This window comes from Truncatella angustata (genome assembly GCF_020726525.1).
Source record: "Truncatella angustata strain MPI-SDFR-AT-0073 chromosome Unknown BKA67scaffold_1, whole genome shotgun sequence".
Lineage (NCBI taxonomy): Eukaryota > Fungi > Ascomycota > Sordariomycetes > Amphisphaeriales > Sporocadaceae > Truncatella > Truncatella angustata.
Window position 1 is genome coordinate 1814552 of NW_025763381.1, and position 11144 is coordinate 1825695.

The following is an 11144-nucleotide window of genomic DNA, read 5'->3' on the forward strand; positions in this document are numbered from 1 at the left end:
TGTACAAAGAAATCACCCCCTCACCCCTAAACATGGTCTCCCTAATTTAAGAACCTTGTGCCAAGTGATGTGACGGAAATACCAATCCACCTACAGAAAGAATAGTGAACAATAAAACACAAGAAACCCCTGCTGCCAAAACAAAACCACGATGGTCACTGGTACGCTGATGTCTTCGTTCGATATGGGATGATTCCAAGACGAAAAACAAATGTCTAGAAGAATTGTCGGTTAGAAGTAGAAGATGCTGAATGTCGAAATCCTCGGATAGGAATAACGTGGTATGCGAGAAACAGGACAATCTGCCCCAGCATAATCTAATCTTTCTCCTTCTTGATTGGTGAAGAGCGAGTGCTACCATTGGCTACCACTGGAGACTCAACATGAATTGTAATCCCTTCGTCTCCAGATCCGTTCTCTGAGGCCGGGCTGTCACCAGCGGTGATATTGCTCGACCTGACAAAGATTAGTGACCATCGAGACTGAGAGCACCACTAGGACCCGCATACGACATTCTTTCTGCACCAAGCTTGGCATCCTTCACATGAGTGAAAGACGACCGAGGGAAGGGTCTACGTGATTTGTCAGCTTAATATCATTAGAGAACTTACGCAAACCAGGAGAAAGCAAGACCAGACGGCAAGCACTTACGTCGAGCCACTGCTGATCCCTCGTTGCTTCCAGCCCGCTTGGCTATAAATGGTAGGAGACATACCAACAAGAGGGGTACCATAGGCGCCAACGTTGTACTCGTTTGTGCGGAACTGTCGACGCTCAGAGGTGATACGCTTGAGCTCCTTTTGAGCAGGAGTGTCGGCATATCGGATCTGCATGGGCAGAGCTTCCTCACCAAGAGGCTGGCCAGTGTAGATTTCGATGATCTCGTCACAGATCTCACGGCTCTCGAATCTGTTTAAATGTGTTAGTTGGTGCTGTAACAATGATGGGAATCCCAACTCACCGTGCAAAGCCGACGCCACGACTGTTGCCAAGGTTATCGCGAAGGATTTTGGCCGATAGAATCGTGTAGTTGCATAGAACAGTGGCCAGATCAGTCTCGCTGACAGACTTGGGAAGATTCGAGATGTAGAGGTTTGTGGAGCTCTCATCGCCCTCGGCCTTGAGTCTGGAGTTAAATGACTCCTGGTCCCAGGGGTCAAAGTTAGTAAAGAAGCTGGTGTGCTCGTTACAGTGGCAACCGCACATCTTCACAGCTCGGGGCATGACGAGGGGGAAGGCAGAGTTCAACGGATCAGAACTACGATAGGCACTTGCATCGGCACTAGCCTCGGACATGTAATCGATGGAATCGATGGGATCGATGGGATCGATAGGGCCTCCAGAGGGCTTATCTTGGTGGGTAATTACCCGTGCAAAGCCGACTTCATAGCCCTTGGCGTAGAAGCCTCTGATACAAGCCTCCGAATCCTTGATGTCCTTGAATTTGGCAAAGCCAAAGCTGCAGAGAAAATGTCAGTTCAGGCATGCTGATTTCTCCTGTGTCGAAGTGAAACTTACCCCTTACATGCACCAGTGCCGGTGTCAATGATTGCCTTTGAGGTCTCGACAATACCGAAGCGCTCGGCATACTTCAGAAGAAGGTCGTCGTCTGTGGTAGGGTGCAAGCCACGAATGTAAACGTTGCGATTGCCCGGTATGTGATTGACCAAGCTCTGCTCCAGAGTCTTCATGTTCTCACGAGGAGTGAAAACTGCGGGAACAGCGGGAGGGATCGACGGATCGAGAGCGAGAAGCTCACGAAGCTCGCGGTCAGGGGCAGGAAGGCGAGGAGATGCCATCTTAGGCAGAGCGATCAAATCATTGGAGGTGATCTGAGGGGGAGATGGAGTTGTGTAAGCTGAAGAACCGCGGTCGAAGACAGCAACTCGAGTGCCGACATCTCGAGAGGCGGTACTACCATAGAAGGGTGTAGCGGGGGTCGACTCAGTAGTGGAGTACGACGAGCGTCGATTCTCCAGAGGTGGAAGCTCACAGTTGATTCCAATGCTCTCATAGTACTTGGCAAGTTGTTCGCGCTGAGACTTGGCGAATTCCGCATTCTGTTGATGCTGGTTGACGCGTTGGAACTCGTTGATGAAAGGAATGTCACTAGTCGGCCACTTGATGCCGTTCTGCAGCCAGACTCCACCATTGGTGCCAGGCATGATACCGTTGGGGGAAGGGAACGGTCCATTGTACAGCGCAGGCGAGTAAGAGAGACCGCCGCCATGGGGCATCAATGGAACGCTGGGAGGGTAACCTGGAAGAGGGGGAAGGCCAGTTCCAAGGCCCATGCCTGCAAACTGATCGACTACAGAGTTCATGCCAGAATCAGCGTAAGCACTGTTCTGGCCAGAAGCAGGGTCGGCTAGGCTGGCAGTGGTAGCCATCATATAGGACGGCAAGGGTGGTGCAGTAGGGGCTGCGCTCTGCGGGCCGGTTGCAGGAGCACCAGGACCGCGGCGGTTACTGTCATCGTTCGACATAGTGGCGGAGGAGTAACTGATAGCGTTGAAGAGATCTGTAGCATTAAAGTTAGCTGAAGTTTATATCAAGGTGACGGACATAATAATGATGGGCCATTATGAATTTGAGTCAGTAATCGAAAGAGAAAGTAGAGGTAAGGAACACAGCAGCCAGTGGTGAACTGCTGGTAATGCTAAACTGGAGAAACCCATGTAACATGAGGCGTAAGGTTCAAAATGAAAGACTATGCGATAATATGCTGGTGGGAAGAAAAGAGAACAAAATGTGCATGGAAATGAGGAACAGGCCAAAGGCGGCTTGCAATGAATGTAGCAAAGACTGGGACGGAATTGTGACTAGTATGTGAAAAAGACAAAAGAAAGTATGGTCAGGGGACCATTCAGAAAATTGGAGATGCCAAGATTGTAAGTCCCAGACTTTTTCTGCAGAACAAGTTCACAGAGAGAGGATGTACTCTTGGTTCAGTGACTTGGGGGCAGAATGAATAATGCAGCAGGTTGCCTCGAGGATGTTGAACGCATTGACGACAGTTGGGGGTGTCAAACCATAAAACACGTCAATGCTGGCACCATATGGCCTCGCCGTGATAGCTTCGGCAACATGGTTGCCACCACAGCGTCCATCGATGAAAGGGGAATTGATGTTCGCCGATGATAGGGGAATCGTGGTCAACATCGACGATGATAGGGGTAGGGTTTTCAACATCGCCGATAACAGGAGAAAGGTGGTCAACAACCTTGGGATGAGATGAGATGGAGTGAGGAGCAAACATAGGCTGGGCTTGGAATAAAGCATGTCAACTTACCTCGTACAATAGCCTGACTGAATTGAGTTCTGGGCTGGATAGAAGACCGCTCTGTATGGGAGTGGGTTAGTCCAAAGAAAGTGATGTTTTGTGATGGTAAAAGGCAGAAGTAATGTGATGGGTGGAAGCAGTATTTAAATAAGTTTAGGTCGATTGTGTCCTAGAATCACACACGCTCACAACCGTCGATTGTTTCTCGGGCAAGGTCGATTCCTCCAAAGGTTGAGTGCAATCCACAGTAGATCAACGGTTCACTATATGAATAGGCGTTGGCTTATTCAGCCATGAATCATTATGGCTTTTCAGCACCTGGATGAGTTCAATCGCAGGGGAAGGGAGGGAATATGGGAAGGATAGTGGCGACAATCGGTACTAAGGAAATTGACTAACCTTGCAGAATCTGGCAATGACACCAAGACGTTTGGTATGAAGCGAGCGAGTACAATTAAAATAGAGTAGCTAGAGAGCAATGTGAGATTCGGAAGAGACTGTGGTGTCGTGATGTGGTGTTGATGCTGTGATGGATGGATGGAGGGAGAGAAGAGGAGCTTGAAGACCCCAGGACAAGGACAAAGACAAAGACATGGAGCGGGTAATGGTGGGTGTGGGGGATCTGAACTAACCTTGACGCAATTATACTGCTTCAACAGGAAGCTGCGTTACGCACGATGAAATGCCTTCTGTTGATGCTGAAGAAGGAGCAAGTCCAGTGCAGCAGAGGCTGGATGATATTGGTGAGGCCGAGGTTGTGTCTGGGGATGAGGAGGAAAGTCAATCCAAGAATTGACAAGCTCCAAGAAATTGATGTTGAGTTGCAAGTTCTCAAAAACTGTCTCGGACTGTGGAAGTCGCAATATGTGCACATAACAGATTGAATAACCAGAAGAAGACACATCCGAGTAATACTGCCACCAAATCCACGGGTGTCCAGTTTGGGAGAAGCAGCCAAACACACAGCGGAGGATGCAATCATTATAACATGCTTAAGGTCATTGAAGCACTGTGACTTCTTGTCGCGTTTAGGGAATACCGATCAACGGTGGTGACAATATTCTCCATCCACCGAGTCTGAGTCCAGTACTTTTGCGTGTTTCTGCCAACCCCTGTGATCCTTGGTGCTACCTATAAAACTAAGCCTTCTGTGACAAGCTGTCTTCAGGTGATATAATAAGGCTACCAATTTGGCAACTATCACCCCGTCAACATAAGTTGTGATGTTATCCACAGCTCGTTCTCCTAGCGTCAGGTCTCGTTGCAATGAATATACACAAAGAGGAATTCCAAATTCCTACGATCTGACAACTATCAGGGTAATGTTTTCTTTCGTGGTGGCTTTGTGAATTCAAATAAGAGATCAAGATTAGACCGTCTCGCTTGAGACTTTTTTCTCATTAGTTATGTTTAGATATAAGAATGTCAAAAGCCACGGGGATTCAACTTTGGAAGTGGCTAAATATAACCAAATTATTCTTCGTGCGTAAAGACATGCGTTATGTTAAGAGCGATGTCTCTATAGATGATCGCAGTCGGGATGAACCAGACAGAAAAGGAGCTACAGCAAAATGAAGAGATCGTTTTGGACCTTTCGAAACATACGCGCCTGGCAACATCTTTAGGATGGCGATATCTGTTTTTTTCTGATAGTCGTTTGTGTAATCACTCCTGCAACAATGTGATCAGTCACCTCGGTAACCTATACACTTTTTAAACGTTGAGGTAACCAGAGGTGGTGAGTAGCGAGTTGGGACGAGTTCCAAAAGACCACAATGGACAACAAATTGCTCGATAGCATCCTGCCTAGGCAACGCTGCAATGTTATCACTGCAATATTATCACTGCATTGACATGCCAGTCGTCGATAGAGTGAAATGATCGTAAAAATGACGAGCCATAATCTGATGAGGACTAGCAATCTTTAATTCTATTCATACTTAGCAAAACACACTTGTACAATACTTGGTTGCGGGTGGCTAGAAGAAGTGGCATACATGAATCACACAAACTCCCCTTTTTCCTTTTCTTATTCTAGCTCACACGGTCCATAAATGCGTGAGCTGAAAGGCACAAGGTCTGAGGCTTGAATCGTGATCTTTTATGCATATAAGATCTACATGCACCAACTCATTCCCGGCCTACTAATTGCGATTTGTGTGACTACTAGGGTGATTAACAGCCTATCGGGACAGGAAGATGGAAGCTTAAAGGGTTTGCAGAATCTATATGCCTTTGTAGGATAGATTCCGGTGCTAAATGGACCAACAGGACATCGTCGCCGCGGTGTGAAATTGGCTATTGTCTGTAGACAGGCAGATATTTAGCCCCGGTGTAATGCCGGATCTAGCGGATAACTGATATATGGTAACTTGACATAAATTCCTGTTAGACACTGAGCATTCTCTGCGAAGATGTACGACAAGAAAACGCCGAATGGAGACAGTACTTACTAGACTACCAAACTTGCAGCTTGGACTCTTGGGTTCGAATACTTGATTCGATGACTTTACAAAATCCATTTGAGGACAGCCATATCAACGCCAACTGTCTCAGAAGTGCACTGGATTCGAACTAGCAACTCCATGAAGCCGTTAGAAAGTCTTCCGCCATCCACGTCAGGCTTTGCCGGACGATAGCTGAACTTCTATATTGTACACAGATGCTAAAGCTTGCATATGAAGGTATCAGAGCATGAAAGTACATAAATACGTAAAGTAAATGTACTGTGCTGGTTCGTAGTATTGCCTGGTGTAATAAGATAGTATATAAGAGGTAGCTAACTCGACAAAGTATGAGCAGATAAGCTGGATTTTGAGGCTCCCGGGTCACTGGATACTGACCCGCCCGGCTCATATTGTCGCTGAAGTATTTATGAACTTGTTCATGGGTACATCCAAGTCTTTTGGTGTAAATTTGAAAAGCAAGAACCGGTGTCTCAGACTCTCAGGTCTCAAGTATCTCTTACATTAAGCCATGTTCCGTACCTTGAAGGAGGAGAATTCATACGTGTGTTCGAAGTCTTCTGAGTCAACTCTGGTGCATCGAAGCATCGTCAAAATAGCAATCAGAGTAGACTGGTGATCGTTTATTTTAGGTTGCTCTCCCATCATCGACGGCGCTAGTGCCTTATTCACATACTTGGGATGATCCCGGGTGGTAGGATTCGTTGTCAATGGCGCCTATGCCATCCTTGGCAACTGCTGGATTGGCAGTGAGCAAAGGGATGTCACGGGGCGCATACAAAAGTTGACTAACCTCGATACTATGAGTAATTCCTAATAGCCTTTCAAGAATATAATATAGATGAACTTTTGAAATCGCTTGACTTGGTAAGTCTTTAGATATACAACCAGTATCATAAATATAGGATAAATGGGGCGGGGTAGTTGGACCATCTGATATCCGAATTTATGTGACTTGGTGAACCTTTATATCAGCGGCTTAGAGTAGTAAATCTAAGGCGCAAGATCGATTTCTGGTGTCCCGAGTAAATCAGACCCAAGCAATTGAAATGGACGATACCTCAAGAGACTCAACCATGAAATTCGGTTGAGTCTCTAGGGATTAAGAAGCTGTTTGGCTAGTTTCAGTTGCTCAAGCCATGCATGAGACTCAATCCTTTTCGAAAACGGTTTGTGATGTGTAAACGCTAAGACTGAATGCAAGTGCAGCGCTGTCATATGTTTGAAAACCATCCCCATTACCAAATCATTGGCTGACATGGACGAAGGTATGACTACAGTCCTTGGCCGCCTATGGCTTTTGTCACATGTCTGAAAGTGCAACAAGCCACGACTTCACCCTGGATTATTCAACACTGCAGCTCGTACGTGCGCAATGAAGGATACCGAATTTTGCTAGAGAACCAATGACGCGGTTTGAGAGGAATACATCATGTAATTAGATGCAAGAATCTAGAATCTTTCCAGGATTTTCAGCAGTTCAAAAGATTGGGTCATTATATGGTGTATATATGAAAACACGTTTCCTTCTACGCTAAACAAAAGCTGATAGTTCTTGCCCAAGTAGACTCGAGGGACCGAACGGCGCCCTAAATCCAAGATCTTGTGACTCCAACCAACACCTCGGCCATGCAATCCATCTAAAGCGCCAATGTCGGCACGGTTAACCATTTGACAAAGAAACCTACGACCAAACATCCTCCTGTGTTGGGTGTCAGCATTTGCTAATTCATTCTCTGCTTGTGAAAGTGAAGTAGTTGCGCCGCGAAGGTGGCTACGTACCTGGTATTGGTTGGCGGCTCTCATGTTCTTCACAATCTCCTCTGCCTTCAACTCAGAGATGCCCCGTTGCTCGGCGATGATCTGGCCAAGCACGGTATTCACTTCACGCGCCATATTGGCGGCATCACCGCAAACATAGATGTAGGCCTTCTTCTCTAGCAACTCATTGATCTCCTTGGATCGCTCCTTGAGTAGGTGCTGCACATAAACCTTCTTGGGTCCCTCTCTTGAAAAGGCATTGACCATTTCAAAGGAATCACCCATGACCTTCTTACGTTCCTATATGATTGTCAGTGATCGTCGTGTACATGGAATGCGACAGTACGAACCTCCCATTCGGACTCATACATGAAGTCCTCGTTACGCTTCCGGCAGCCGAAAAACAATAGGGTCTTGCCGACAGTCTCACCGTCCTCAACTTGCTTGGCACGTTCCTGGACGAATCCACGGAAGGGTGCAACACCGGTACCGGGACCGATCATAACAATAGGCTTCGAAGGATCAGAAGGAAGTTTGAAGTTCGAGTGGCGAACGTGCACAGGGACATGAATGCCATCGTACTTGTTTCTTGGACCAGTGATATTGTAGGTGAGACCGAAGGGCTTTGGGTTAGGATCACCATTCTGCTTTTGTTTCAGAGCCAGGAGATAGTTGGTAGCGACGCCTTGGAATGGATCGAGTCTGTCAGGGATATGTTGGGATTCAACAACGGCGGTGATAGAAATCTTCTTGGGCTGTACTAGGGAGGAAGACGAGATGGAGTAGTAACGCGGCTGAAGCTTGGTGATACCTTCAATAAATGCAGAGAATGGGATGTTGGTCCACTTTTGGCCTTTCCCGACAGTACGAAGCACACCAGCGATGTTGTAATGATACTTGCTGACTTTGTCGTGGAAGTAGTCTTTGTCACTACCGAGCTTGGCTGTCTCCGCTTTGATAGCGTCGTCGGGAGCAAAAGCAGACAGAGTAGCGAGGAATTGACGAGAGACAGGAGCACAGATCTCCATGTGGTAACGCAAGATAGCATCGTAAGTAGTTGGTGTGGGGAAAGGTACCTTTGCGGTTGGCTCGAGTGCCTTGACGCTGATGACCTGGTATCGCTTATCGGTCAAGCCTAAAACATCCAATAGATGGTCGACCTCTTGGCCAGCGTTGGTGGGCCAAACAGCAATGTGATCACCAGTCTGGTACGATAGGTTAGAGCCACTAATGTCGACCTCCAGGTGTAAACAGTTTCTGTCCTTGACGTTGAACAGCTCTTTGGACTCGGCGATGGGGGCGATGTATGGGTTGTGGGCATTAAAGGGACCCTTGGCAGAGCCTTCGAGGTGCATCTTGTTCGGTTCGCCAACGTACACCTCGTGAGAATCCTTGGTCAAGCCCTCACGCTCGACAATACCGAACACAGGTTCGTATTGCGCCTCACGCTCCTCAAGACCAAGAGTCTTGGCAAGAGCGGCCCACATGGGCTCTTTCCATGCCAAAAAGTCTTCTTCCATAGTACCGGCACCATCATCGCCCTCGCCTGCCTCGCCGATTCTGTGCGCACCGAGCTTCTCAAGCGCCTTGTTGACGTTGCGGACCATAGAATTATAGTGTTCATAAGTGTTGTTGCCCAGACCAAAGGCGACATACTTGAGGTTACCCAAGGCAGGATCAGCGGACTCGGAGAAGCTAACATCTTCGCCGGTGATGAACTCGTAGAAATCCACAGCGTTATCGGTGGGCTCTCCCTCACCATAGGTGGCAAGGACGAACATGACAACCTTGTCTTCGGGGATGGCGTCGAGGTTCTCGTAGTCGTAGTCCTCAAGGTCGGCTACCATGGTGTCAAGGCCGAAACGGCTCTTACCCTCCTTGGCGAGTCTGGAGGCATAATCCTCAGCAGTACCGGTTTGTGATCCATAGAAAATGACACAGTTCTTCCCTGTCTCTTCCAACTTCTCTATTATGTTTCTGGTCTTTCCGGCCTTCAGCGCATTGCCGTTGGCAAAGGAGTTTGCGTAGGGGTCCTTGGTGACGCCCCAGAACTTCCCCTTGGTGAAATAGGCGACGGTACCCAGTAAAATGACCGAGAGGACAATCAAGTCCAAAGTGTCGAGTTGTGCCATTTTGCTCGTTGCTGGAAACTATGCAGGCTGCGGTATCGTGAGCGTTGTGAATCAAGGTGGCTTTTGATCTCTCGAGCGGTGGATCTTACGGAATACTGCCCAGTGATTCACCACCAGTACGGGGACTTATTTCGATGCTAGCCAATGAGACAGCCGAACGGTGGAGGCGTCGGGGGTTGCGCCTGGAGATGCTGGCAGGAGGTCCAGGGATGAAAGATGAAATGTGTCGATGGGTCGTAGGTTGCCACCAAGCGGTAGGAGTTGTTCGGAACGCAGCTCAATACCAGCGGATTGAGATTCCGGAATCGCAAAAAGCTGGAGCTGTTTCGCCCCGAGGCCACGCTTCTTACAATCTGACAAATAACGCAAGGAAACGAGCAAGAAACCGGTCAAACCCTGGAGATTACGCCGGAAAGAAGAGAATCAACGGTCTTGATCGGAAGATTTCGATAAGGACAACACACAATAAAGTACTCCGTCAGTAAGCCCTTACTATGTAAAGGATCCTACGGTTTTCTACCGGGGTTTGTGAGATTCCCCCCTGCTACACAGCAATGGAAGAGTGCAAAGTCGCTTTGTGAACCTTGAACGATGGGGCCAAGCCGAGCTAAACAGCCGGCTGCTGGCCAGGGGTCCAGAAGGCGAGAAGGCAGTGATGGGGGGCCATCATTCGATTGGGATGGCACGGATGCCATGGAGCGAAGGTCGGCCACCGATGTGCTCGTCGCCTCAATCTTAGCGCCCCATTGGACCTGGACTTTGGCCACATCTCCATTGGAAAGCCCCGGCATCCCGAGCTCATTTCCGCTTGAGGAGGCGGCTCCTCCTCGAACCAACGTTTGCAGACTGCAAGGTCTCGTGCTCGTGCTCGTGCTCGTGCTCGCGTTTCTATTGCGGCCCTGAAGTGGTAGCATCTGCCACTATTCAAATTATCCTTTTCTACGTGTATAGTACGGCGGTTACAACGTTGTCTGTCGGGCCTAAGCAGTAACTATTGTGGCTGTCCGTAGGAATGAACCTAATCGCCGGAACCCGTCAGCTCAGATTGTCAGACGAGAAGGCATCCATCCGCTTAGATAATAATAGATTATTAACAGTTCAAGGAATTGACCACACTTATAATACACCCGTCAACTAACTATTTGGACTGATACTGTTGATACTTTGGTAGCCGTCATCTATGCATTGAATAATTCATGGACATAATTGAAACTCATCAACTATCACATATAAAAATGAAATAAAGCAAAACTCGCGTTCCATTAAAGACTCTCAACCTCACGGGCCGGAGCTGGAGTCGGGACTTGGAGCATGTTACCATTGTGTCATCTACAAGGTATTACAACCGGTGACTTCTGGCTGGGCGTATTTAGTCATGATAATCCTAAGGCCGCGCGACCTCCAATTTAGAGCCGCATCCCAAGTGCAGACATTCCATTCCTTTTACGACGCTGAATCGGTTCACACAGAATCTTATCACACACATAAAAATTAGCAGACCAT

At 48.0% G+C, this 11144-nt stretch overlaps 2 protein-coding genes across 2 annotated transcripts; both read right to left on the minus strand.

Annotated features, from left to right (window-relative positions):
- Window positions 1-317: 317 nt before the first annotated feature.
- BKA67DRAFT_652690 (uncharacterized protein) lies at window positions 318-2486 on the minus strand (the record flags this gene model as incomplete). The annotated part of the gene is made up of 5 exons (XM_046106212.1): window positions 318-456; window positions 510-572; window positions 652-909; window positions 962-1459; window positions 1519-2486. 5 exons carry the CDS (start codon window positions 2484-2486, stop codon window positions 318-320), a joined length of 1926 nt encoding a protein of 641 aa, XP_045963593.1.
- A 5187-nt stretch (window positions 2487-7673) lies between these two features.
- Window positions 7674-9925, minus strand: BKA67DRAFT_14403 (uncharacterized protein). The gene is made up of 2 exons (XM_046095071.1): window positions 9731-9925; window positions 7674-9668 (listed from the first exon to the last, which is right to left on the minus strand). Exon 2 carries the CDS (start codon window positions 9639-9641, stop codon window positions 7821-7823), a length of 1821 nt encoding a protein of 606 aa, XP_045963594.1. The 5' UTR covers window positions 9642-9668; window positions 9731-9925; the 3' UTR covers window positions 7674-7820.
- Between the last annotated feature and the right edge of the window lie 1219 nt (window positions 9926-11144).

What these genes read in the sequence shown, in the direction of transcription:
- BKA67DRAFT_14403 (XM_046095071.1), bottom strand. Translation starts at nt 9,641, where the DNA reads ATGGCACAACTCGACACTTTGGACTTGATTGTCCTCTCGGTCATTTTA.